This window comes from Ochotona curzoniae, unplaced genomic scaffold, assembly GCF_017591425.1.
Source record: "Ochotona curzoniae isolate NIBS_2020 unplaced genomic scaffold, NIBS_Ocur_1.0 scaffold_3835, whole genome shotgun sequence".
Classification (NCBI taxonomy): domain Eukaryota; kingdom Metazoa; phylum Chordata; class Mammalia; order Lagomorpha; family Ochotonidae; genus Ochotona; species Ochotona curzoniae.
The window spans coordinates 27,541,818-27,569,801 of record NW_024467114.1 but is presented as its reverse complement, the minus strand read 5'-3'; the positions used below and the strand labels follow the sequence as shown (position 1 = coordinate 27,569,801).

At 44.0% G+C, this 27,984-nt stretch overlaps 1 protein-coding gene across 1 annotated transcript; it reads right to left on the bottom strand.

The window, feature by feature from the left end:
* CUNH7orf31 (chromosome unknown C7orf31 homolog) lies at window positions 1-26,573 on the bottom strand. The gene is made up of 9 exons (XM_040964731.1): window positions 26,440-26,573; window positions 19,456-19,632; window positions 17,661-17,732; window positions 15,507-15,536; window positions 13,368-13,552; window positions 11,297-11,385; window positions 4,233-4,407; window positions 3,855-3,946; window positions 1-1,232 (listed from the first exon to the last, which is right to left on the bottom strand). Exons 1-9 carry the CDS (start codon window positions 26,571-26,573, stop codon window positions 411-413), a joined length of 1,776 nt encoding a protein of 591 aa, XP_040820665.1. The 3' UTR covers window positions 1-410.
* Window positions 26,574-27,984: the final 1,411 nt, after the last annotated feature.

Genomic DNA, 27,984 nt, shown 5'->3' with positions numbered 1-27,984 from the left:
TACATATTTTATTAAGGTACCATAGTTTGAATAGTCATGTGTCATTTACTGAACTTTTAATTCTTTTCACGTTTTCATTTTTTGTAAAACAATGGATGATGTAAACTTTGTTGTACATATTGCTTATCATGATTTTGGAGAAATTTCCTTGGAGTCCAATTTGAAGATGAGATGAAAGACTATTTTTCTGGCTCTAATATTTCGTTGCCAAATTGTTAACTTTTCAAGAAATCAGAACATTGTGTTTTCTGTATTCTTCTGATTAGATCCTAACATAAATTCCTGAATCATAATCCTAATTAACAAAGGCATTTGCTTAATTTGGCAAACAGAACTCAGAAACACATAGGAAATTGTGTGTGTTTTTTTTTCTTGTAAGAAGCTGGGTTTTGAAGAGAAAAACAAATATCTCAATTATAGAAATAATGGGAATTATAACCGTAAAATTGATGTCTCTTCCCCGACTGTTCTTTGTCCCTGAGGTCTTTGTGGTCTTGCAGAATCGACTTAAGGAACCGCTTTTGAGCACGAGTTCTTGAGAAAGAATTCTGCAGCTCCAGCAGACTGCTCTGTGGTTTGGCTACTCCCGCTCTGGGAATCCAACCCAGAATAGGCTTTGTTCCTTCACCGCTCTCCAGGTTCAAGCACGACTGTTCCTCTGGCTTCCTTAAAATACGCTCTAAAGAAACGTCCTCCATAGGTGGAAGCTTCTGCAGAATACTAGGGTTCCTCAAGCCGTAAGGGTTTAGGCACATAGAGTACTTGTCATAGAAGGTTGGTTTTATGTCTTCGTAGTCAATGTAATTGTTAGGTTTATAGTAAGGCACGGCTTGGGGTTTTAAAGATAGCTGTCTCCGGTACAAGTCCTCTGTCTTTTTAGTATCTGTGATTTTTGGATATGGTTTTATGTCATAAGCAGCTGTCAGATCTTTTGTGGGGTAGTAAGAAGGCAGCGCATAGGTAGACAGCAAGCTTTGTTCTTCCTTAATCTTCTCTTCGGTATCCTGGTTTCTGTGGCTCACCCCAGCCAGTGAATTATCACGAAGTGCCATCACTTCCGCAGTACTAGGGACAAAGGTGTGAAAAGTACACAGAACCGTAGGGGTGCAGTCTGGACAGGAAGTTGGTGTTTGCTGCACAGCAGGCTCCAGAAGTCGTCGTTTTTGAAGCAGCCTGGCAATTCGTCCTTCCAAAGGCCTGGCAGGTTTTAAGGCAGGATGGGATTTTTCTTGCTATAGTGGTTGAATAACAAGAAGAAAATCAATGAATAAATTTGGCATTATAAAGATACTGTACAATGGCAGGTCAAAAGTCATTCTATCCATTTTTCACTGTTTGAACTACCATTAGATGGATGTTGTGTGCACCTTGCAATGTTCTTTGGTAACTATTTGAAGCATTGAAATCTGGATCTAAATAAATGTTTTTTTCTCCTTTATGAGTTACACATAATATGGAAATAATATGTTTTTCATTTGAAGAGAAACATCTATGTAGGAACACTGCACTTTCTAGCTTTCCAAGATACACAAGGATCACAACAAAACTGCCCATCACCCACAGACGGCATGAGCAGGCATGAAGCCTTTGTGTGAGGCCAAGGCAAGGGTTCTGAATGAATGGGGATCCTTTGCAGAGGATGAAATTCCCATCGTTGACTTTCCCAGATTGTGACGAGGAAGGAAGGTCTGCAGTGAGTCTTTTAATTGATTTGTGGTGTCAGCACTTAGGCTGCTTTCTGATGTGTCTGTGAGCTTCTCTCTGAGATGTGTCTTAAATGTTATGAATTCAATCATGTCTGACAACTGCAGAAGTTGTGTATTTGAAGTATTATTAATAGGGGCCTATGTGGTGGCTCAGTTGGCTATTCCTCACGCCACTAGCACTGGCATCCTGTATGGATGCCAGTTTGTGTTCTGGCTGCTCCACTTCCTGTCTGGCTCCCTCTTTATGGCCTGGGAAAGCAATGGAGGATGGTCCAAAGCCTTGGAATGCTGCATCCACATGGGAAACCTGGAAGAAACTCCTGGCTGCTGGCTTCAGATCGGCTCAGCTCTGGCCATTGCAGCTGTTTGAGAAGTGACCAGTGGATGAAAGACCTCTCTATTTTTCTTTGTCTGAATTTCTAATAAAAAATAAATAAATTTAAAAAACCCAAAGTGTTATTAATAGATAGTATATCAGGTGAGAGGAGAAAAAAGAAAGGGGTGACTGGGAAGGAGTATGAAGGAACTTCCTGGAATGATAAGGTTTTAAGGATACATGGATATTTGCATTTGTCAAACTCAGGGAATGCATGCTTAAGATCTGTGCAATTTTACTGAAGGGCTATTTCATTTTAAAAGGAAAAAACTTGTAAGCAAATGCTGAATTCTGGGTAATGATATGTATGTTTAGTGGTTGGAGGTAAACTCCACAGTTTGGAGTACATAAAAATATTGCAGTATGTTATTGATGAATAGTTAGGTGGCTTGAGAAGATGGACAGGTTATGTGTTAAAACCAGTACAGTAAAATGTCAATGGTAGAGTCTAGATATTTGGCTGTTAACTGTAAAATTATTTCAGCTGAAAATTTTTATGATAAGCTAGAAGAATGTATTTATGGTGATGATGGAATTGACAGAATGATAGGAATGAGACTGGTGGTAAAATAACTGTAGCTTGGACTTAAAATTGGATTTAAGAGCATCTTTTGGAAAGTAATCTGGTCAAGTTTGAAGAATTTCTCTACTGAGCTGTTAAAAATCTCCTGTAAGTTAATCATGCTTGAGTAAATATTATGAAGAAAAGTTCTCAGCCCTTTACATGTTTAATCTGCCATTCAATTAAAAAAATAGGGTGAATAGGGCTTATCTTAAATTCAGAACTATTCCTTTGAGCAAATAGTTTTTAGTACCTTTTTCTTAGTTTATTACAAAATACTTGATACATATATTTATTCGCATTAAAGTGCTATCCCAAGAGTCTGTCATTTATTTGTCATAAGCAAGATTCACTGAAACCTCCTCTAAACGATTTTCAGTACATTTTATCTTGTTATTAATAGATATTTAAGTAGTTATTTACTTGCACAATCATTTTGGGGGTAACTTACTTGGCGAGCATCCTTGGTGTAACCGTTTATTTCTGATAAGCTGCTTGCTGAGGGGCTGAGCTGTCTGGGGCTTTAATGGGGCTGCTGTATGTGGGGATGTGGAGCATTGCTGAGCTCTCTTTCTATATATATGTTATATATGAACTCTCATTTGCGTAACTACGTTGCGAGATGACACTTTCTGTCATTGAAGGCCTTGTGATGAGTTCTCACAGGCCATCTTTTTCACATAACCAGTTGAGAAGTCTCTGTTGCTTTCTGTGAAGAGTTTGCCGGCTTGGACTGCAAACTCAGCCACCTCTCAGTGGCTGTCGTGAGACTGCTCTGAGCAAGCCTCTGCTTCAAAAGCAGCAGTCACGACCAAGTTGGGCAGAGAGGGGAAGGGCTGCAGAACTCACCAACAACCTCCTTCAGTAAGCAGCTACGTTCTACTCCATAAATCAACATTTTTCTAAGTCATTTTAGCAACTGCACAGGTTGCATAGTAGAAAACAGCTATAGGTAGCAGAGTAGAAAATGTATATTAAAACATAGTTTGATGAAGAGGGAAAGAAACCTTGATTTTTTTTCCCCAGTTAGTGGATAAGGGTAGTTGGATCAATTCAGATCAGTGTAGACCCAGCTTTAAATATGAATTAAGGTTTCCCTTTGCCAGCTAATTTAGCATGATCCACCAATATTCATGACACAAATAAAAAGCAGGTAAAAGATGCAGGAGCCCAACCCCTAAAGAACCGTGAGGTGACTATAACTACTTACAGGCTCTGGGTCAAATCCTGTCTGCCCAGTTAACTCTGCTACCTCCTTCTCATGGTAATCATCCAGTTCAAGGGGGTCCATGGGCCCCAGACCTTAATGGAAACATTGTCTTGTTATTTTGTCAGAGTACACGGAAAAAAAAATGGGACTTGAATTATCTTTTATAAGAAAACTTACCCACTACCTTTCTAAGACACATATCATTAAAGCCAATTAAATGAAAACTAAATGTGTCTCCCACCTGCCCATTGAACTGACCACCCACCTTTGCTACTGTTAGTACTTGGGTTGAGAGACACAGACAACTCTAAGAGGGAAGCATTTGCCAAAGATCTCGATTTTGTGATAGTTTCTACCTGCAGTTTTGTGACTTTGTACCTGTGAAGTCGTGAGTGTACGAAGTGAGCCAGTGGTTCCTTTCAAGGTTTCTTTGTATGTTGGCTTCTTTGGTGGGATAGATTGGGTCCCAGGAACTCAAAGTTGTGTTAGGAGCGAGGGTCTTAGGAGGTTTCGGGTAGAATACTGGCTTGGTTTTCTCAACACATTTAGGAAGCTAAGATATGAACAGGAAGACAGTGGTTGTTAATGCCACCTAGAAGTATCAACAGATGACTCACTACCGCAACAGAAAAGGGCAAACAGGAAGTTCCAGGCACAAGTCAGACACCATCTTTCTTCTGCTGCCCCCTTCACTGCTTACTAACATTCTGGATGTTGGGTACACAGGCTTAAACACATCCTATCAAAGGAATGCTGATGTCTTCAGCATCTCCTCCTCAGCAGGAACTCTGATAACATATTGCCAGAAATGCCTCTTAATCCTCTACCTTCACACAAGTCCACATGCGCTCCCTGGGCTCAGTTTAGCCAAAATTGTACGACTCCCCCTACTCTTCCTTCCTTGCCTAACATGCAACCACTTTATGGCTTTTATGAATGTCTGATGAAGGTGAAGTCACTCAAGATTTCCATTCTTGAGACATAACTATTTAGTCTTGCATTTTCAAAAGAAGTGTGCAGGTGAACATCAATTAATTTCATTACAATCTTTCTAGTTCCTTAGAAAAATGTGCCTTGGGCCCGGCAGCGTGGTCTAGCTGCTAAAGTCCTCGCCTTGCACACACCAGGATCCCATATGGGTGCTGGCTCTAATCCTGGCAGTCCCACTTTCCATCCAATTCCCTGCTTGTGGCCTGGGAAAGCAGTCAAGGATGGCCCAAAGCTTTGGACCCTGCACCAGCAAGGGAGACCTGGAGGAAGTTCCTGGCTCTTGGCTTCGGATCGGCGCAGCACTGGCCATTGTGGTCACTTGGGGAGTGAATCATTGGACGGAAGATCTTCCTCTCTGTCTCTCCTCCTCTGTAAATCTGATTTGCAATAAAAATAAATATGTCTTTAAAAAAATGTACCTTTTCTCAGACTGATGGCATTCAACAACTCTTTGCCAAGCACCCATCTGTGCACAGTGCTGGTGGGAAAGAAGGATCAAGAAACCAGTACTGGGCCTGGCGGCGTGGCCTAGTGGCCAAAGTCCTTGCCTTGAACTCACCAGGATCACATATGGGCGCCGGTTCTAATCCCGGCAACTCCACTTCCCATCCAGCTCCCTGCTTGTGGCCTGAGAAAGCAGTCGAGGATGGCCCAAGCCTTTGGGACCCTGCACCCATGTGGGATACCCGGAAGAAGTCCCTGGATCCTGGCTTCGGATCAGCATAGCACCGGCTGTTGTGATCACTTGGGGGGTGAATCATAGGACGGAAGATCTTCCTCTCTGTCTCTCCTCCTCTCTGTATATCTGACTTTCCAATAAATAAATAAATAAATCTTAAAAAAAAAAAAAGAAAAGAAAAGAAAAGAAAGAAACCAGTACTGCCATCCACAAATATATTGGCAAACAGGGGAGGGAAGACATGAACAGAAGTGAATGGAATTAAACTCTGTTATAAGAGGCTGAATGGGCCTGGCATGGTGATCTAGTGGCTAAACCCTCCCTTTGTAACTGCTGGGATCCCATCTGGGCACTGGCTTGTGTCCTGGCTGCTTCACTTCCCAATCAGGCTCCCTGCCTGTGGTCTGGAAAAGCAGTAGAGGTTGGCCCAGAGCCATGGGATACTGTATCCACGTGGGAGACCTAAAAGAAGCTCCTGGCTTCTGGTTTCAGATCAGTTCAGCTCTGGCCATTGTGGCCACTTGAGCAGTGAAGCAGAAGATGGAAGATCTTTTCTTTCTGTATCTTCCTCTCTGTAAATCTCTTTCTCTCTCTGTGTATAAAATTCATTTATTTATTTATTTTAAAGAGGCTTAACACAGTTGGAAGTGGAGGAGAAACAGAGATTGATCTGGCTCAGTGGGGAAGCAGGTCTGGGTGTAGAGAGGGAGGAAGAAGACAGAGCCCTTGTTGTTAGGTCAGACCTCAAGTGCTGGATCTTACATGATATGCAGAGATATAGAGAACAAAAAACCAGTAGGAGTGGAGGTACGAGGATGGTGGGAAATATGGAACTAGAATTTCTGGAACATTATTGCCCCCTGTTGCTCTCATAGGCCCATACTTAACATTTATAGAGTACAGGGTTACTGTACAAATGGAAGTTCATGTTCCATTTATAAGCCAAGCAAAGTTGTTACATAGCAACAGCAACTGTTACTATGTTGTTTTCTCCTACTCTAACAAAGTATCTCCCTAGCAACCTGGTAGACCAGGTTCAAATAGAGACTTTTCGGACTACTTTCTGCACTGGGACATGTGGCTCGGGAAGAGGCAGCCGCTGGTGCCTGCCTCAGCACCCCTTCCCACCTTCTTGCTGCCTCCACCCTTCCTCCTCACTGCCACCCAAGAGTTTACTCCCTTTGGCCTAGAGATGTAACGTGGTTGCCAGTATTGGCCATGGGAAGATGGACTTGAGGGGAAGAATGCAGGGAGGCTCTGGGACTGGAGTCAAGGTCATCTGGTCAGGGAATTCTGAGGCCCAAAATCCAGAGTACACTTGTCCAGAGTGCGAGATGGGGAAGCATGAGCTTTATAGATGTATGTTTCCTTTTGCCTCGATAATTCCTGGCCATGCTGTGAGGACTGCAGCCAGAGGAAGGTGAGGTTGGGTCTTCTCAAGTCCCTGGCCCCAAGGATACTCCTGCTTGTAACAACCCCAGGAAGCTGGGAACACACTGAGGATATACACTGGCTCAAACACTGGTGTTCCTGACAACCATGTTGGAGTTCCAGGATTTTCTGGCTCCTGCCGTGTCCTGGTCCAGTGCTGGCTGTTGCATGCATTTGGGGAGTAAACCAGAGGATGAAAACTACTGTTCTGTGTTCCTTCCTCTCTGACCCTCAGCCTTTCAAAGAAATCCCTTAACAAAAAAACAAAAAATTCTAAATCTATGACTTACTTATTCAGGGTAAAGAAAGCCCTATTTGTTCTCTTATCTATTTCATTTGCTGACTTGGAAATAAGGCTTTTTTTTTTTTTTTCTACATTGCTCTAAGGGGTTGGATTAATCTTTCCAATTATACTGACAAACTAATAGCAGTGGTCTGCAGAGGTGTAGTCAGAGGCATGAGGAAGAGAAGAGAGTGAGATTTTACTGTAGTTTCTGGTGTCTCGCAAGGGGTTAAGGAGCCAGGAATCATTTGTGAGTGTTGAGCACATCAGGTTCAATGTGAGAAGGAAGGGTCAGTCTGAGAGGACAGTGCGGGAGGAGTGCTGGCTGTCATTTACTCTTAGACACCCTTGACAGCTAGAGTTTGAGTCTGGTGTAGAAGATGAATGTAAAAGCGAAGGCCTGACCCCACGATTCTTGAGGAACCTTGCTGTTGCAAGGACAGAATTCTTGAGCATCTTGAGCAAATGATGGCATAAACAGCCCACAGGAATCAAATATTAATACCTAGGAATCTTTGCCAACTGAAAAAGGAAAAAGAATGACTGAATTGGCACAGTCATGGCTGGAAATGGTCAGAGATAAGACTTCCCTAAGGGAGAGGGTGGCAGCAGGTGAGATCCGGACTGGAGTGACAATATGTGATGACTGGAGGGGAACCAGGGCCTGGCCTAAGAGACAAAGGCAGGGCAGCATTGAGTCTCATGGGAAGAGGTGTAAAGACATACTAAGTCCTGAAGGCACTTCCGACACATGTTGCGGGAAAGGATGAAGGCCAAAGGGGGCTTACTCTGGTAAAATTCAGCCACATCTTGGCTCAGTTTTTAATGTTTACTGAATGGTAGAGTGACGGAGAGAGGAGGGGACAGGGAGAAAGATTTTTCCATCTGCAGATTTACTCTCCACATGCCCATATCAGTTAAGACTGAGCCAGTCCAAAGCCATAGCTAGGACCTCTCTCTATCTCATGTAGGTAGCAGGAATCCAAGTCTCTGGGTCATCATTTTCTGCCTCCCTAGTGTATTAGCAGGGAGCTGGATCAGAAGTGGAGGAGCTGGCACTCGACTCCAGATACTCCAATATGGGTATTTGGTGCCCCAGGCAGTGGCTTAATCCAGTGCAGCACAGTGCCCACCCATTTATACACATACACAAGTACATTATATATATAATATTTAACATATATATATATATATTCCCCCCTCCTTATTGGCTTGGGTGACAAGTGTTTAAATAGGGTTCCCAGAGTTTCTGTTTCTTTGTGAGGAGACATGTTTTTGGAACTACTTGCCAGGTTGTTGCTGTTCTTTCTCTTTTCCTAGCGCTAACAGGGCTGGAGAGTCTTTCTTTCTTTGCCAAAGGCCATTTGGATCTTTATACCACTGTTCACAAGCCACATAAAATTATCAACTTAAAAATTAGCTCACCGTAGACTGAATGAATTTCAAGTCCTCCCTGTGGTTGCCTTGGCAGGGTCAGACTAAATGATTTTATAGGCCTTAAATGGCCTGTAGGCCAGCTGTTCCACACTCCTGGGGTGAGGAGGAGGAACAAGAGAAGACCTTGGCCTAGAATAAAAAGTCATTTGTGGGTCCTGCCCTCAGGAACTGATTTTATAGAAGTGGGATGCCGCCTGAGGACTGGGGTTTCTAAAAGTACCCTAGCCTATGCTATGTGCAGCTGAAGTTGAGGACCACTGCTCTAGCAGTAGGTAAAGCAAACACTATGTTAAAGGGAAAAAAAACTCCTTAACAAAATGGAGCAGTACAGATCAGTTCGATCATTGCTTCATTTAGTGGTGAGAATGATCAGTCAGAAAAATGGGGGGACAAGATATGATCTTATCCTAAAGATTTAAAAATAACAAATGAGGTTTCCTGTCAAGTTCACTATCCATGTCATTTTTATTTCTTTGTCCAAGAAAATGCAAAATTTCCTTAGGATTAGGGAAGAGCCAGAATGACTCAGTGAAAGCTAAGATCAATTCAAACAGGTTAACAAAGTGGGATTAATCACTTGGAGAAGAATGATTAAATAAACGGGTCAGAAAGCATGTATGTGCAAAACACAGAAAACACAGAAAATACTCTGTTCTCCAAGAGCTTGTGCAGCTGGGATTGTGACTCAGCACCTTTATCCACCGCTTGAATTACTCTCTCTCCATATTGGAGTGCTGAGTCCCAGCTGCTACTCTTCTGATCCAGCTCCCTGCCAGTGTGTCTTGGAAAGCAGCAGCAGAAGGCCCAAGTCCTTGGACCTCTGCCATCCCTGTGGGAGATGAGGATGCAGTTACAGGTTCCTGGCTCTGGCCTGGACCAGCCCTGACCTTTGCAGCTATTTAGAGAGTGGACCAGTGAATGGAGGATTTTGTCTCCTCTCTCCCTCTCTCCCTTCTTTCCTCCTTCCTTGTCTGTCTCTTTCCCCATTCTCATTTACTCAGCCTTTTAAGCAAATAAACAAATTTTACATTTTTAAAAATCCAACTTATGGTTGAGTTGATGAGATGGAAAATATACATAAAATGTTCCTCATTACAGTAAATGTGGTAGAGGTTAGAAAAGGGAGAAGCCATTTCTACCGCAGCAATCTTGCGGTCTAAATGATGGCCTTTCCTTTTTTCCAGATTTCTCCTGTGAGCCTCAGGGGGGCGGGGAGGGAGCAGAGCCTGATGCTGAAGGGTCTGTAGAACTCAGCAAAGGCGGCAGGATTCACACCAGGAGAAGGGGAGCTCTTTTGGGTGGCTGCGTGGGGACTGTGACACAGGGAAAGTGGCAGGAGGACACTCGGAGCTGGAAGTGTCACAGTGCAAGGAGCTCCAGAATAACCCCTCAGGTTTCACTGAGAACAGTGACAGATCCGGTGAAGCAGCTGCCTTTTTCAGGATTCCCCGTGATGTACAGCTTTATAACACTAACAGGAAATTGTGCACCGTATACGTGGTTGTTGGACTGTGCAGTGACCACACTGTTGCAATAGTTTTCCACATAAAACTTAAATGTTTACAGCCTTCCACAATTATTACTGGCCTGTCTTACAAGATTACTGGATGTAAAGAAGTGATATATAGGAAACACTTGGCATTGCCTCTCACCGTAAGTGTTAACTGTGGTTATGTTAAAATGTCTGGATAGTTTCCTCCATGTTAAAAATCTCCTTTTTTTCATGTTTCCTTAATGGTACAGAGTAGAGATCAATCTCTAAGACCTGAGTACTGTGGTCATGACATCACAAAACTCTTCCCACCTTCTGTTTCCTTAGCTATAAGATGGAAAGGGTGATCATAACCCTGAGATTATTTTAACAGTAGAGTGATATGGAATATGTAAAGTGGTTAGTGTGGTGGCTGCTGTATTTTAGAGTTGACACAAATGCATACTGGAACTGTAACAAATTGTAAATCTTTCTGAAAATCTCCCATAGTCTATGTGTTTTTGGTTTTATTTGATGCATTTTGAACCCTAATGGTAAGACCAGGGGAAACACAGAGTGCATGAAACAGTTCTTCCTTCCATCTTTCTGGGGGTGGGAATCTGTTCTCTTATTGTTATTGCCTTTTTTTTTTTCTTTTTAAGTTAATTGGACGGGTTAGGGGAGATACCGTCCATCTGTTAGTTCACCTCTCAAGTTGCCACAACAGCCTGGACTGTGCCAGGTCTAAGCCAGGGGACTGGAAGCCCATCTGGGTCTCCCATACGGATGGCAAAGGCCCAGGCACGTGGGCCATGTTATGCTGTTTTCCCAGGTGCACCTGCAGGGAGCTTAGTCGGAAGTGGAGTAGCCACGGGGACTCTAATAGCATCTCAGCGTGGATTGGAGACAGCTTAGTTTGCTGTGCCACAGTGGTGGCCCCTGTTTTATTTAGAAATAACTAAAAATGTTCCATAAGTGCCAAAATTTCATGAAATCAGGTTAGGGTATTGAAAAATGTGTACCATGGTCAATATCTCAAATTTTTCATCAAGATAGAAAACAAAAGCAATATATCTGGACTTTTTATAAACTTACTGGACAAAAATATTTTCCAGACTGTCTTCTAAATGCACATTTACAAAGGTACTCACGTCATAATAGACAGCCTGACCTGGCCAAGTCAGTGCTGCCTTTTTTGAATCCATGGGATAGTCAAGCAGCTCATATCTGTAGGGGTTACCTGGAAATTTCAGGGAAAGCACTGTTATCCTGACTATGTAAGGACAGTCCATTAGTGCAGTTTATGGTCAATAAGTAGTCTTTAGAAATACGTGCATTCAAGGTGGAGGTGAAGGTTGGCGTCAATCCCTGCTTTGATTATATCTGACCTGCAGCCCACCTGTGTCCTGAGCCCTTGAAGCTGTGTGCAGCGTGAGGAGGAGCCCCCAGCTCCAGTGCTCCCAGGAATAAGGGGCTTCAGTCCTTTTTCCTTCTTGCTTAGGAAAACTCCTGAATAATTAATAACCCTAATGGGGTTCTGTCTCTGCTCTCTTAGAGGCTTGAGGATTGATTTCTTTATGCCCTGTTTTTTTCTGTCGAACATCAAGAGTTTTCCAAAATGAAGTCAGCACTCACCAAAAACGTACTAAAAAAAGAATGATTTGGGTTTGCAGTTTGGTTAGATTTACCATAGCTCCCCTGGCTTCCTCCAGTCCCACATTTCAAGCTGAGGGATGCTCATGTGTTGTGAGGTCAAAGGCAGCATTTACTGGCATGTCTTCCTGCCAGTCGTTGTACTGAGTGAGCTATGCATTTTGTAGCCTGCCTGTCAGAATGGGTCTTATTCCCACTTTTGTGAATGAGGACACTTGTTTCTTTAGTCCCTTATCTATGACTGTACTGAAAAACATAAGTGCTCCTATGAATCCAACACTCTGTTCTGAGATTTTCTTTGGCTGTGTGTACTTAAAATAATTTCAGAAATTATTTAATTCGGGATTTAAGTTACTTTTATAACTTGCCTGACAAGATCATTCCACTGTGTAGGTGTCCTGTCATGTAATCCTTACACACAGTACCCTCCTCCTGCAACTCCCCACATATAACCAAGCATGGCACCCAACCCTAAAGAGTCAGCCTGATCCAGTGTTCACTAGCTTTATCCATGCTGACCTGTCTGAGAGGTCATGGAAAAGCATTATATGATAGTGGAATAAGCAAAACAATAACTGCTAACATGTATCTCTGTTATCTATGAACTTGGTGCGAATACTCTTTTTTACAGATGGAGAACCAGGGGCAGAGAAGTTGGCACAGTCAGAATTCTACACATGCAGTCTGCTGCAGAGTCCAAGCCCTTAACCATCCAACTCCAGCTTCCCCAAAATGTTATCATCTGCTCGTAAGGTAGTGTCAATACTGATGATGCTAGTATCCCATCTTTGGATTTTGGTCTAAATAGTCATGTACAGAGTTAATTTTAGTATAATTCTCAAGTCTTACCTACCTCCTCAGCCTACGAACCTGCCTTATCTGTCTCCTTTAGTTGTCTCTCCAGACTTCTACCTCCTCCCTCAAAGTGTCTTCAGTTTTTGCCCAGAGATCTCTTTTGTTCTCACACTTGCATATGGTCTCCAGTGTCCAAGTGTCCAGTGGGTAGACTGAATGCCCAGAGGGAGGGAACTACTGTTCTCCCAACCACAGCCACCCATCAGAATGGTGGAGTTATGACTGGGAGAGGATGCTCTGGGTGGTAAGACCTCTGAACATGCTGCTCCATTACTTCCTGAGTTTATTCCAATAGGGTATTCCAGTGTTAGCAACCACTGCTGCACTTGTTCTCTCATATCCAGATCCTATGGGCTGAGCCAGACATGGTCTCTGTGCTCACTACCCGAATCCAGGTAGGATTTTAAAAAGCTAAACCCTAAGACAAATGCAGGAAAGAAAAAATATATATACAGATAGAATGACGATTCTGCAAGGCTTTGGTTTCGGATTCCAACATGGTAAGCTGCATGTTGGAGTGGATGGGACAGGAGCGACTGGGTCTGCTTTAACCCAGTGGGGGCTGCAGCTGACTGTCCAGTGTGGCCACTGTGGAGAACTACTGTAAGCTGCTGATGTGTCACACAGGTTCATTGCATTCCTCACTCTTTTATTTTACTGAGTAAGCTCTGTCACTAAGAAGTAATACAGCTCCGATTTCAAAGCACATCTTACCTCTTGTCTTCAAAACAGGGGTTGTTTCATAGGTCTTGGTTGGCACGGTGGGCGGAAATGGCCGTTGGCTGCGGGCTCTAATGCCAGTGTAGAGGTCCTTGGGTGATGTGAAGGTGGGGAACATGGCCCCGCGAGAGATGTGTGTATGGTAGGGGTGCTCAATTGGATATGGTGAGCAGATTTCTCTGAGATTTAATGTGGAAAACAAGATAAGCACAACAGCAGAGAAAGAAATGTGGTTTTAAAAATTAATCATGCAACATTTATCAAAACCCTTCCTGGCAGCAAAGGCTGTTTCTAATCCTTGGGTTTCTGATGATGAACAGGGCCTCCTGTGCTCATGGAGTTTCCATTCTGGTGCAGAATATCCCATAAAACACAGGACGCGGTAGTTTTGCTAGACACATAAAGTCTAAACTTGAGTTTAAAAATGAATTGTCAGTAACTCATAACACTTATAAAAATATGAGTTTTGTGTTTTTATAATGCCACAGGAAGTATTACCAATTGCTTTAAATTCTTGCTTCTGGATGCCAGGAGTACAGTCAGTGGAACTGTTGTGGGATGACAGAAAAAATAGTATTGCAAGCTGATCCCTAGCCATCTCAGGTTGAACTTTCCACCCAGGCCACGTCTCTGTAAGCAGCCAATCAACAGAAATATACCACTTGTTTATGTACAATGTCCTGTTTCAAAATCAAAAAACCAGAAATAAGCAATAAGCTGAAGGAAGGAAAAACAATAAACTAGTTGGAAAGACCAGGGGGATGAAATTCTGTTATCATTTGGAGAATTAGAAGAAGTTAAAAAAAACAAAGCCACAGGGAGCCATCTCAACTAGAGAAAAATCAAGATCAGCAAGTCCATGCAATACAGAAATGTCATTTATAATTAGGAAGTTAAGTAGAAAAAAAATCAAGAAAAATATTATGGGCTGAATTCTGTTTCCCTCCCAAACACATATATTAAAGCTCTAACTTCATATTGTGACTTTATGTGGATATACAGCCATTGTAGATGTAATTTTTACTATTGGGTCATACTGGAGTAGACCCTGATTCAATATAGCTGGTATCTTCATGAAAAATGGAAATTTAGAGGGTAGATGCAGGGCACGGCAGGTAAACGCTTGGGGCACACACATCCCATTCTGGAGTGCCTGAGTTCATTCACATCCTGGCTGTATACTTCAGATTCCAACTGCCTTGATCATGTGCACCCTGGAAGGGAACAGGTGCCTGGGTTCTTGCCACTCAGGTGGGAGACACAGATGGACTTATGCAATTCTGGAGGTGGGGTGGGAGATATACAATATGAGGCCGACAGCAAGGAAATGGTGGAAAGGAAACTCCACTAAACTCCTTCCCCCCCCCGTGGGGAAAAGTCAAGGAGAAGTCAAGGAGAACTCCTAGAAAGTGGGTCTGGAGTATCAGCAGAGCACCGCGGCACACAACACCTGTCCGTGAAGGAAATCAGTGACGGACTCAGTGAGCGGTCTGCCTAGAATAGAGTGCCACACAGAAGAGCGGCAGACAGTTCGTGGAGGTGCTGTTCCCAGGAAAGGGGGGCAGAGCGCTAGAAGCCTGATGCCCCAGTGCAGTTCTAAGAAAAACATCAGGCAAAACCCAGTCAACTCATAATCTTCAAAAACACTCCAGGTTGCCATGGCAAGGAAAGATCAAGAAATGGCTGCAGCTGAGAGGAACTTCAGCAGACAATAACAACTGATGACCAGGAGTCCTGTGGGCTCCTGGAACAGAGAGAGGATGCCAGGGAAGAACCGAAGACATCTGAATAGCAGATGGACTTTAGTTAGTGGCCGTGCATCCATATCAGTTTGTTAATTGTAACAAATGAAATGTGCCAACTACACGTAAGATGCTGATAACAAGGGAGCCTGGTTATGTGCAAACTCTGTCTTAGTAAATTTATATTATATCACAAAAGTTTGTTTATTTTTAAAAGATTAGCAGAAGATATGACTGGGGAGAAATAAAAATCAAAACTGGCACTAACCTTTCCCCCTAACTGTTCATGGATTCCGTGAAGTCCCACTCATCCTCATACATCATTCCACACATGTGGAATGCCAATGTATTGATTGCTAACAGGAAAGTAAAATACACATTGTATACATACCTTACTGCTGAACTAGGTGGTTTGGGAATCCTAAAATAAAAACAGAAATGAAATCCCAATTCACATTAAGGGTTTTAAAGTTTGTAATCCTATTGGAAACATATTTTATAAAGATGTAGTCTATTTCAAGTCACCATGTCATTAAGATTATCATTAAGGTTATACTGTTGAGTCAGGTGTTGAACCCAGTGGCTAAGATACTTGAATCCTACAACGGAGTCCCTGAACTTGATACCTTAGATGTCTCCTGCTGATGTACACTCTGGGAGGCACTGGTGATAATTCAAGCAATTGAGTTCTTGGCCATCCTTTTGGGAGACCTGGGTTGAGTTTTCAGCTCTCGGCTTTCACTCCCACCCAGCCCTGGCCATTGTAGACATTTAGGGAGTGAACCAACAGATGAGAGTACTTTTTCCTTTTCTTTCCAATAAATAAAAATGACAGATAATGTTGTTGTTAAACTTTCTGGAACCCTGACTATTGACAAGACAGAGAGAGATCTGGCTTGTTCACACTGTCTGTGATTTTTTTCCAGTCTGCTTATTCTAACTGCAGTCCTGCTTCCTACCATCTTACACCTCTCAACTGCAGTGAAGGTACTGGGATGGGGACTATTTCTGATGGTAAGAGGTCTCTGGTTTTGACCTTCACTCACAATCAGGCAGTAGCCACAGTGCCCTGAAGGAGCCTGATCACACACGTGCTTCAGTTCAGTGACCTAAAATGACCTCAGTGTGACCTAACTGAGAAGGACCAGATGTGCTCCATCTTCCTGCTCAGGACGGCTGCTCTCGCACATGTTCCCAGGTCAACAGAGTGGGCAGAATAAACCCCATCAAGTCCCTGGAGGCAGTGAGCTTTCTGAACCAGTCTCCAGAGTCATGTGTTTTCCCGTCTCTTCTGAACCCTGAATGCCAAGGAGCAACACTGCAGTCCTGGGGCACAGTCCGTGGGAACTTTGAGGGAGAGACATCCACACACACCTGATTTCAGTCCTTTGAGCCTGCACAAGTAACACACAGAGACTTAAGAAATGTAAAACACTCAACTTGATAGTATCAATCAATGGAATTAAGTATACTGCTCGATATTTTCCGGTGTTTTTCCATGTTAGAGCATATGTACTAGAGAGGTCTGTGAGACTGCTAACTTTATTACTGCACAGTATATCACCAGCAAACAATTCATAGGAACTATCAAGGGTTACAAATGTCTTTATCTGTATTCTACATTTGTGGGCTTGGCCCTGAGAGAGAGTTTGCCCCACCTTCCTGCTGACTGTGGAACTGGGGAGATGGAGGGTGATGAATATGTGGATCCAAGGGACCCAGAATCACTAGATTGGTGACTGTCTATAATACATCAAGTCAGGACAAAAATTGTATTTAACACATCCTGGAGCCAAACCAGCCCATTGATTTTATTGTCTCTGTAAATATTTTGCAAGCTTCATTAATCCCAAAGGAATGAAGTCCAGCCAGCCACAGATTTTGTCTTTTTGGCTCCCTCTGGTGGCTGAGCCTTATATTAATGCCTTACCTGAAACAATTCCTACTAAAAGAAGGGATATTTTTATTGTTATATTTGATTTTTATCTGTAGAAAAGTATGCATTTGTATTACACATGATAAATTATTTCAGTGAATAAAACAATTTAATATCTTGGAAAAGAATACCTTTCAGCAAAGGGTAAATTAACAATTATTCTTTACTACCCTCCCCGCAAAAGAGATAAAGGGAGAGAGTTCTAGATGACCACAAAAATACCAAATTCTGGTAGGAAATGCCACTGTGGTGTTTCGTGTGAGGATGCCTTGAGAAATGGGACATGCTCTTTTTTTGGATTAAGTAGGTCTGAGAGAGGGTGGTGGTAGACCAAGAGGGCCTGTAGGAGACCTCTCAACACTGCACTTCATCTCCTCCCCTGTTTTTCTGGACTTTTCTAAATCCTACCAACCATTTTATTTTGTTGGTTTTTTTTAGGTTTACTTGCTTTTATCTTATTTTTGACTCAGTTTCCAGAATTCATGATTACTATTCTTTCTAGGAGAAAAAAAAAATCTGCTTCTTTATATTGTGGATTCCTCACATACTCTTTTCCACATAAAGATGTTACTTAATCTCACATAAGGAGAAAACATAATGCAGACTTGCAGTGAGTCATTTGCAGAGAAGTCGCCTCTCTTGTGCCGTCTCAAGTGACAGACGTGTTCCATAGGAAGCTTCCTGAAAAAAGAAAAATAAAAAAACATTAATTTGAACATTGTTTAAATTAAAGTGGTGGGGGAAGATAGTAAGAGACAATATATGGACACAACTGCTCATCTACTGAGTTTCAGTGTGTGAGAAGGAAGGAAGGAAGGGAAGGGTGGAGGAAGCAGAGAAGGAAGTGCTGTTCAGTTTTTTTTTTTTTTAAAGGTTTATTTATCTATTGGAAAGTCAGATATACAGAAAGCAGGAGAGACAGAGAGGAAGATCTTCCGTCCGATTCACTCCCCAAGTGACCGCAACGGCCAGTGCTATGCATTCAAAGCCAGAATCCAGGAACTTCTTCCGGGTGTCCCACATGGGTGCAGGGTCCCAAAGGCTTGGGCCATCCTCGACTGCTTTCCCAGGCCACAGTCAGGGAGCTGGAAAGGAAGCAGAGCTGCTGGGATTAGAACTGGCGCCCATATGGGATCCCGGTGTGTTTTAGGTGAGGACTTGAGCTGCTAGGCCATGCCGCCAGGCCCAGTTCTTGACTGTGTGATTCTTCCTCTGTGCACCACAAAGGGCTCTGGGTGCTCCAGCCAACCTCTTGGGCAGTTTACTCACAGCCAGTGAAAAGTCACTGCCAATGACAGAAGCAGGACAGAGAGCCACCAATGAGGATAGAGCTCGCATCTGTCTTAGAACAGGACTTGAACAGCTGGCTGCTTGTGACTGGCCGAGCCTCCGCTACTTGTAGCGGAACACATCAAGTTAGATTACAGTTAGCAATGTATGGAGGAATCTGGAAACTAAACTTAATGCAATGTAATATTAATTTGTTAGAGTAGTAAATGGCAGGATGCAGGCAGCAGGCCAAGGTTTGGTGGACTCTGCTGAGTGAACTTGTTACTGTTAGTATGATTAACTTACTGCTTAGATTCCCCAACCCCCATTTTCAGTTTTAACATGTACTTCAAATAGACTTATTAAGAGTGACTTTAAGTTGCACAAATCCCAATGGATAGAAACACCTTAGGAGGTAAAAACAATGCTCAACAGACTGGCATGACTTCAGTCAAAACTGATGAATACATTGCAAATCCACAGGGCACAAACCAAGAACATCCCAGTAGGATGTGGCTACCCAACATACACAAGCGTTTAATCCTTAGGGTCACAGTGAGGGCTTAAAGAGGGTGACAGGCTTACACCAAAGATGGTGTTTATGAGAGGGGCCTGGCAAGAGGCCCTGCAGTCACTGGAGGCACGTCCCTGGAAGGCCTGGGCTGTAGGAGCAAAGCTGGGGCTGGTCATCCTCCTCGCCTCCTCTGCCCATGCTCTACCATTGATTGCTGTTCTTGGACCAGTGAGGCCTGCCCAGTCATGGACTCCAACCCTCCACAAATTGGGCTAAAATAAATGCTTCTGCTTCATAAGGAGCTTGTCTTAGATATTTTGTTGTGACACGATGCTGGTCCCAATTAGCCCAACCCTTTCCTTGGGACAGAAACATCCTACCAGCTCTCTCACCTCACCCAGCCCCCGAGCATACCCTAAAGAATATTTCCATTTAGTAGGAATCAATCAAAATTTGTGATAAAAGCTTCATTTTTTTTTTTTTTACTGATTTCATAATTAAACATTACATAACTGGAGTTTTTCTGTTTCTTATAAATTATGCACTGATTAAGTCTGGAGGCAGATTTAAAGGAATAAAAGATTGACAGGAGAAATAAAGTAATAAAGACGTCTTAGTTACCGTGACCAGGTTCCTCCACCAAACCCGTAGTGCTGATGTCCTTTGCCCATGAAACGGGGAGGTTCACATTTTGGCCTGTGCTCCTCGGGGAGTGAGACGGGCATTATGCCGCCATACTCCCTCTCTGCACCCCATGGCAGCCGGCATTGAGGCAGTGACTCCCTCAATTCCTGATACCTGGGAAAGAAGAGAGACCGTGAAACAGCCTCAGCAACAACTAATAACGCGGGTGGTTTCCCGAGTACCTGTGGGTCACATGTTAAGGATGTCGAGTTCTCTGTGTTGGGTAGACTGTGCTATGTACTGATTATTTAGGCTCCATGGGCCTGCTGAAGGAATGAGGCTAAGGTCTAGGACCAATGCACCTTCTTTCTTCTTTTTTTAATAGTTGTATTTACAAAAACAGTTTTATTGAGATATACGCCACTTATTACTTAATTCATCCATTTAAAGTGTGCAATTCGGTGGCTTTTATGTTTTGTGCAGCCATCACTCTGGTCAACTGGAGACCATTTTTATCATCTCAAAAAGAAACCATATACTCTGGTACCATCATCCCTTACCGCCAGGCTTAGGCCACTGAGCTTCACACTTTAAGTTAAATGGATACAGACTGTCTTTTGATTTTCAAAATTGGAGAGTATGGTAAAGCAGCAGAACTAATATTGTAATGGGACTCTTATTCCTAAGGTCTATCCAGAACTCTTACAAGATTGATTCTTAAATGTGGTCTCCATCTTAGGAGAATTAGCATCTCCAGAGTGCTCCTGGGAAATTCACATTCTCAGACTCCACCCCAGAACCTACTGCACAACAGCACTGGGGGCTGGAGCCCTGTCACCTGTTCCACAAGGTGACTGCGTGTGACTCACGCATGCTAAGGTTTAAGAATGTCCTATTTAACAGTTACCTATCCCCGGCAACAGTGCCAGAGTGTTCAGAGCAGGCTTCGTGTGGGAAACTGAGTGCAGAGATGACGATCTCTGCTTCTTCCCAAGCTAGGCCTGGAGCTCTGTCTTGTTCACTGTTGGACCATACTGCCCTGCCAGAAATTGCTCCATGAGTGTCCGCTGAATGAATGAACAAGGCCAAAGAAATGGATCTGCTTCCAGGATACAGGAATGGAATCTGTAAGGCTGCATACACACACACACACACACACACACACACACACACACACACACACACTTGCACACACTTAAGAAGATATTTGGCAAAAAGAACAGCCTCCTCAATAGGCAGGATTTTATGACTTCCATTGTCCAGTTGTTTGGATCAAGTTTTCAACGGCTGGAAGAAAAAAGAAGTTGTTGATAAGCCAGTGAGAGAAACAAGCACAGATTTTGCCCTTAGGGTGGTACCAGTTCTGGCAAATTTATATTTTTGCTTCAAGGGTGAGGGATACAGAAACTAGCCAGGTAAGAATTCAGGAGAATATTAGGGACCCTCAAAAGCTGACCCTATCCTATCACAGGTGAATCAGAAGTAATCCAGCTCTCTGAGGTCCTCCTTTCACATTTGAGTCCACTCAAAACCTGACCTTGGATTTAAGGAGTCTGGATTGGCAGTATGCCAAAGAAGCACTTTGTATAAGAAACAGGAATTGCTTTGGGAGAAAGAATTTTTGAGGGAACCACAACATGAGTTCTAAAAGATGAGTAGGCATTCATTCACGTGTAAGAAGGCACACTGTGGGGACAGGAGAGGACATGTTGACATTTTAAAGTGCCAAATCTGTCCTCAAACTGAGAAAGTAGATGAAACTGGGGAGTTTACATAAAGCCTGGAGCAAAGGTTGGAGTGGAACTTAGATCTTCAGCGCTGTAAGGCAGAGCTGAATGCAGGCCTGTAGCAGCAGAGTTTGCATGGAGGCTGGGACTTGAGGGCACAGTGGACAAGAACTCTGGTAGGATGTGAAGCATGAGGCAAGCAGGGACCTTGTCAGCCTTGGGGCCCCATGGTGCCAAGGGGGAGCTAGCCAGGAACATGGAGAAAGAGGAGGCAGGAATTGTAGAAGCACTGTTTTCTTTGTACCAAGCTTGGCTTAACGTAAGCCCCCTGCAATGACTGCTGAATGGAAGGAAAGGGGAAGTAATACTTGGGACTATCTTAGAAATATAATGGATGATCTCATGAGGTCACTAGACTGAGGGTAGGCAAACTGCGGTCCATGGACTGGATCCAGCCTACCACCTGTTTTTGTATATCAAATTCTATTGAAATGCAGCCCTGGATATCAACACAGTAGCCATCTCTAGTCTGTGGTTGTTTCCCCCGTGTGTAACAGTGAATCTGGATAGGGTGGCAGAGACCAGGTAGCCTCCGCTGTCTTATTCTGCTGGCATCTGCACTAATGATTGAGGGGTGCTAGATCAGGGGGGCTGGCCCCAGCCCTCAGGCCTCTAGGTCACCAACAGCTCCATGATTATGATCAACAGACATAGTTTGAGGGACATGACAAATTAAAAATATTTAAATGCATTTGATTAATGATGACCTAAGCTTTAATATTTAAATCTGTAAAAGTTACATTTAAATCATAAATGAGTCAATTTCTCTACATCTGACCCCACATATTACATTGTCCCAGAAGATGAGCCAGTAGAAAACGCTCATCAATCATTTGGGCTGGCACCCACCTAAGGCTGAGAAGTCATGAGAAACCATTTAAAATAAAAGGCAGTGCATCAATAGATCTTGCTTCTCTTTGATTTTAGGATCTCATGTCTCCTCACCCCGTCCCTCTGCTTCAATACTCCTGGCATGGTAGAGGAACCGTTAAAATCAAAATGGAAGTTCTAGGATACAACATTTTTAAAGCTTAAAAAAGCATACCTCCATAGCAAGGTGGTTAACAATGAAATCTAAGTGCTACAGTTTGTGGCCTTAGACAGTTAAGAGTTTGCTTGTTTTTGAGAGATACGTGCCCTTTGGATGTACCAATGCTTCATTTTGTAGTCATTACACAGAATTTTGAGCATTCAACCCCTAATGTGGGGGCTAAATCTGGCCAGTAATTACTGGAAGCTATGATTAAAGAAAGTTCAAAACAAACATAACCCTCATTTCCTACTGTGCAGAGAACTAATATTGAAAGAAAAATGTTCAAGAACAAGAGGGCAGTAAAGTGATTGCAGAAACTAAATGGGAACCTCTGTGGAATCTCACACAGTTCTGTGGCTGCTTCCTTCCTTGATGTGTGTGGCTGCCTGATGGGCTGCAGATGGCCAGAGGTAAGAAGTCCACCAGTGCAGAAAGGGGTTAGGAGTTGGGGGGCTTTGCACAGTGGTCCTGGCTTCTGTTACATTTTCAGTGAAAGAAAATATAAAGTCGCATTGCCTGTTTGCCTTCTTAATATTTTCAAAGGCGATCAAGTAGGCATCTTTGAAATAGTGGTCATTATATTTGCTCCAGAATATAGGGAAATAAAATAATTAAAATATAAAGATTAGCTCCTTCTTAGTAGGTAAACTAGAACTGTAATCCTGGCTTTCTTACTGTTTTCAGTGATTTCCACTGGCCCATGAGTTCTCAAAAGAAGATAAAAACTTCTCAAACAATACTCTTCCTTTTACTCCACCTCAGACACAGAGGGCTAGAACATCTGTAGAGGCAGTCTTGAAATCGGCTCTAAAGAGCGTCACAGTGATTTTGATGTGTCCTGTCTCCAGGCAGATCCTGGGTCAACATGGAGCTAGACCATATTGCCTGTTGCGAATTTCTCACTCCTCCCCCCGAGAAAAAAGTAGGCTGATGTGAGGAAATAATTTTGCATTAGTTAAAAATCACTAAGTTGGGACTGGCAACATGTCCTAGCGGATAAAAACAGCTGCCTGCAATGCGGGCATCCCATTTGGGTGCTGATTTCCAGGGCAGCTCCCTGCTAATGTCCTGGGAAAAGAAGTGGAAGATGGCCCCAGTACTTAGACCCTTGCTACCCACATGGGAAACCTGGAAGAAGCCCTGGGATTATTGTGGTCATGTGGGAAATGAACCAGTGGATGGAAGAGCTCTTGCTCTCAAATCTTTCCCTCTGTGTGACTCTGCCTTTCAAATAAGTAAATAAATCTTTTGGAAAAAATGACTCAGTTAAAGATCCATCATCACCTTTAGAAGGGGTGTCCCTGTAAGGGACCCTAGAAGGTCAGCAAGCACAGGATTATAATTGATTGGATAATATTTATATGATAACAACTGGATGGATGCCCTTTGTGTAACTGATTGGATATCCTTTGTATGAGAACAACTGAATGGGTATCTTTTGTATAACTGATTGGACAACATTTGTATGAGAACACTTGAGTGGACAGCATGTGAAGGAGAACACTTGGTGGGATATACAAAACAAAAGGAAGTTCCAAACAAAAGTATAGAAACAGTTGATAGGTTTTGTTGATAAGCTCAGTACTTCCTCCCTTATCCCATATGACCCTCGGGTTGTATAAAGTCTGATGCCACTAATAAACTCCAGCTTTCGATTATTAGAGCAGAGTCCACGTATGTTGTTATAGGCTCCATGCACCAAGTGTGTCACTGCAAGACAGCAACATAAGGGTGTCTGTGTTTACTGCTGACAGTTAATGCATGCTAGGATTTATGTCCATCCTTACCATTACCAAGGGTAATCCCTAAAATTCAGGGGCTTTTCATTTTGTTTGTTTCTGAGACGTCTTGTGGTTCAAGTTGGGAGCCAGGACCCTGAATGTGATTGGAAGAAGTTAGCCTCAGCCACAACAGGGCGGAAGCACCTGCGTGGTCCTGAGGCTACTTTCCCCAGCAGCTCAGAAGAAAGCTTTCTGGAAGCTGCCAGGATCCTTTCAGAGAAGGCCTCTAGGAGGAAGGGTTCTGGCCTTCTCAGTCTGCAGACTATGAAATGGAAGCAGTTCAGTTCATAGGAACCAGGAAAATGGGTGTGCCCAGATACTGGTCTAGACAATACCTTCTTGTAAAGGACCAACTGTTGAATTTAATATTACAGTCAGTTAATGCAAAGCAGTTATTAAAGGTGTTTGTCTTCAATGTTATGCCAGTAAAAGGACATAAGAGCTGTTTACTACTTCATAGGGGCCTGCTTTTCAGCCTATGACAAGTGTTTTCTTCAGTTAGATATGGCAGTCTTAAACCCTTACTCAGGTCTCTTTGAATCTGGAGTAGCAGCAGTGAAGACTGACTCAGATGTCTTAAAAAATTTTGAGTCACTTTCCTCCAATATGCCTTTTTTATGAAGGACAGGTATTTGGCAAGTAGTTGAGGTGTCAGTTCGGATCCCTGTGTCCCATGTGGAAGTACATGGGTTCGAGTTCTGGTTCTGTTCCCAACCCCGGCTTCCTGCTCATGCACATCTTAGCAAGCAACAGGTGATGGCTCAAGTGGCTGGGTGCCTCCCAACTACACGAGAGACCTGGCTTAAGTTCCTGGTGTGGCTGGGTCCAGGTCTGCTTACTGTAGGCATCTAAGGAAGGAACCAGCAGATGGGAACTTTCTGTACCTTTCAAATAAAAATAAACAGGGTATGCACTGAGATGTTAATGTCATGGTTACAGCTGTTATATAAATGAAGTACAGAACTTTTCTACTTTATTCTTTAATTTCACATTTGTTTTTCTGTTGGAAAAATGGAGTTTGTCTTTATGGATTTCTGAGTTCTGTGTAAAGGATGTATGTTCCACAATTAGGGAGAAAATGTGTAAAATTTGCTTTATTTAATTTGAAAAGCAGAAAGAGAGAGAGACATCTTCCATCTGCTGGTTCACTCCCCAAATACCTTGCGACAGTTAAGGCTGAGCTTTGTCAAAACCAGGAGCTGAGAACTCAATCCAGGTTTCCCATATGAGTGGAAGGGACCCAAGGAACCTTGAACCTTAACCCATGACTCCCAGGATGTGCATAAGCAAAAAAAAAAAAAAAAAAAAAAGGAAGTTTGAGTACAGATTGTACTCGGATACAAGGTCCCAAGCAACATCTTAACTGCTGCACCAAATGGCCACTCCTCTTTCTTTCTTTTTCAATATAAAGAGGATGTTTATAAGCTGGAATAGAATCACAGACATCTACAAAGATAACACATACCTATGTGTAAGAAGAAAGAAGAGCAACGTCTGGGAGAACCAGCAGTTGGTTTGGCTAAGAGAACTCGTGGGCCAAAAGAATCTCCCAGTGTTTGAAGCGCTGCTAGCAGGGGGGTGGTTAGTTATTATTTTGTCTGGTGTGTGAGGGAAGAAACAGAGTTAACAGGAAGACATTACTCGGAGGGGAAAAAAGTTCCGATAAACTGTCTAGCAATCAGGTATATTTAAAAAAAGGGAGTAGCAGGTCCATGTGGTGGTGATGTACCATTTTCAATGTTTAAACTGGTGCTACATGCCTGCCTAGTCTGCTCGGTTTCCTAAAGAACTCTTGAAAAGAGAGTTGAACAAGTGAAATTAAAAATTACAGGTAATTTTCCCACTGTCCAGATGGCTTGAGACTCTCCCCGTCCCCTTCTGCTGAGCCACTCAAGTCCCTGAAAGTGATTCAAATAGATACAGTACAGAAAAAAAGCTGCACCCAAGATCTTGGCAAGTTCCTGAATGTGTCCATGCCTTCATATTTACAAACGAATGGGATAACAGTGTGTGCATGAGGATTAAAGCAGTTACTACCCCAAAAACACCTGGAGCATTGCAGATGGCTCCAGTTACTCTGGACGCAGGAGGCAGTTGCGATCCTGATGTGTAACCAGTGTTCGTGCATCAGTCAACTCAGCAGTTATGAGCCGGAGTGGGAGGCCTTTTGACCTGAGAGTATTAGAGGATGATACAAAGTCTAAAACAAACCATATTCAATTAAAACAGTAATTTCCAGAATGCAGCAAATCTGACAGTGCCCTTTCAGGTACCCAGGACCCGAATTCTCAAGTTGCCAACACCTTAGGGGCCCAATGCTGGGATCAGCAGAACAGCCCCAGAACAATAAAAACACACTCCTGTGTGGAAATCTCCTTACCTGTCATCAGAGGCTGTGGCGCGGGTAAGCCTTCGAAGCGGCGTGTGCACTTGGTTTGAATAAAAGGTGTCTGACAGTAGGTCTGCTCCCTCGAGCTCCCTGCAGCAGCAGGGCCTGCTGTGAGCCACCTCCATGCTTTGTGGCTAAAAAGGCGCAATCTGGAAAAGGACGGGACAAGATTTGGAGGGGCCAGGGGTATCCTCACGCTGCCCACCCTTTAACTTCAAGGCAACAGTTTAACTTTTCAAGGCATCAGTTTGGACGGAGACAGGCCCACCAGGTGGTAGGTGTTTGAGTAGGAGCACCATGAGGCCAGCCTGGGGTCCCTTCAGGTGGGCTCCTCGGGTGAAATTCAAGCCTTGAAATTCAAGAGTTATATTCAGTGAGAGAGAGATAGAGAGAGAGAGAGAAATAACAAAACGAAAAAAAACCCAAGTACTGTTGCTGTGAAACTTGGAGCATCTAAGGCTCCAGGGAACTCTGGACAAGAACTCTTCCTCAACCTGGAGGCTCCGGGTGCAGAAAGAGACAGGGGGCGGGTGGGGGCGTGCAGCCTAGCCTCGTTGGTGAACACTGCAAACCCCTGGCCTGATCTTGCTCCCCTGGCCCAGCGGGAATCCCGAGGAAGTGCTGAAGGCTTGGACTGCGGGTCCCTGGAGCTGATGCCGCGCCTCCCGTGGATCCCAACGCACCTGGGTCATTAGCCTGGGAGCGCAGCCTCCGGACCGCGCCTCCCTGTCCCTTCCCCAGAGCTGGCGGGTCTCCGCGGGGCGTGGAATTTCACCGTCGTCCGCACCTGCGGCCCCCGGGAGCGTGCGGCAGGTGCGGGAAAGGGAGAGAAAGAGAGAGAGGGACCGCGGGCAGGCCGTGGGGTGGGGTGTTGGGTGCCTGTGACGGTGACCGTGACCATGGCACTAGGTCATGCATCCTTCTGTGTGTGGGCGGGGGGTGCGGATGGTAGGCGGGGAGCGGCGAGAGAGGCTCTGGAGGGCTCTGAGAAGCTCAGCAGCACGGGACTAGGAAGAACGGCCTCGCAGCGGAAGCCAAGAACGGGAGAGAAAGCAGAGTCGGAAGAGCAAGTGGTCTTTCCCCCACCCCGGCTCCAGCTTCTGCTTAGGTGTGCGGCCAGGGCGCGCTCTGGCGGCCACGATGGGGTGAGGGAAGGCTGGGGCTCCCACACTGGGCGGTGGCAGAGAGCAGGTCATGGGGTGGGGGAAAGGTGGCTGGGGTGACTTACCCTTTTGAAGTGCCGACGTCGCATCTCTCACCAGCACCAGCACCAAGGAAGATGAGTGGCGGCCTGCGCCATGCTGGGGTTGTGGGATTCCGGGGGTAGCACCCCATCGCGGCTCTGCTGTGCCATACGCATGAGGCAGGTGGGCAGCTGGACCAGCATCTGCCCGGCCGTCAAAGGCCTCATCTCACCTCACCATGGTGGCTTCTGTACCTACTGCACTGGACTGAGCAACAGCAGGAGCTGAGCCAATCTGAAGCCAGGAGCCAGGAGCAAGAAGCTTCTTCCAGGACTCCTAAGTGGGTACAGAT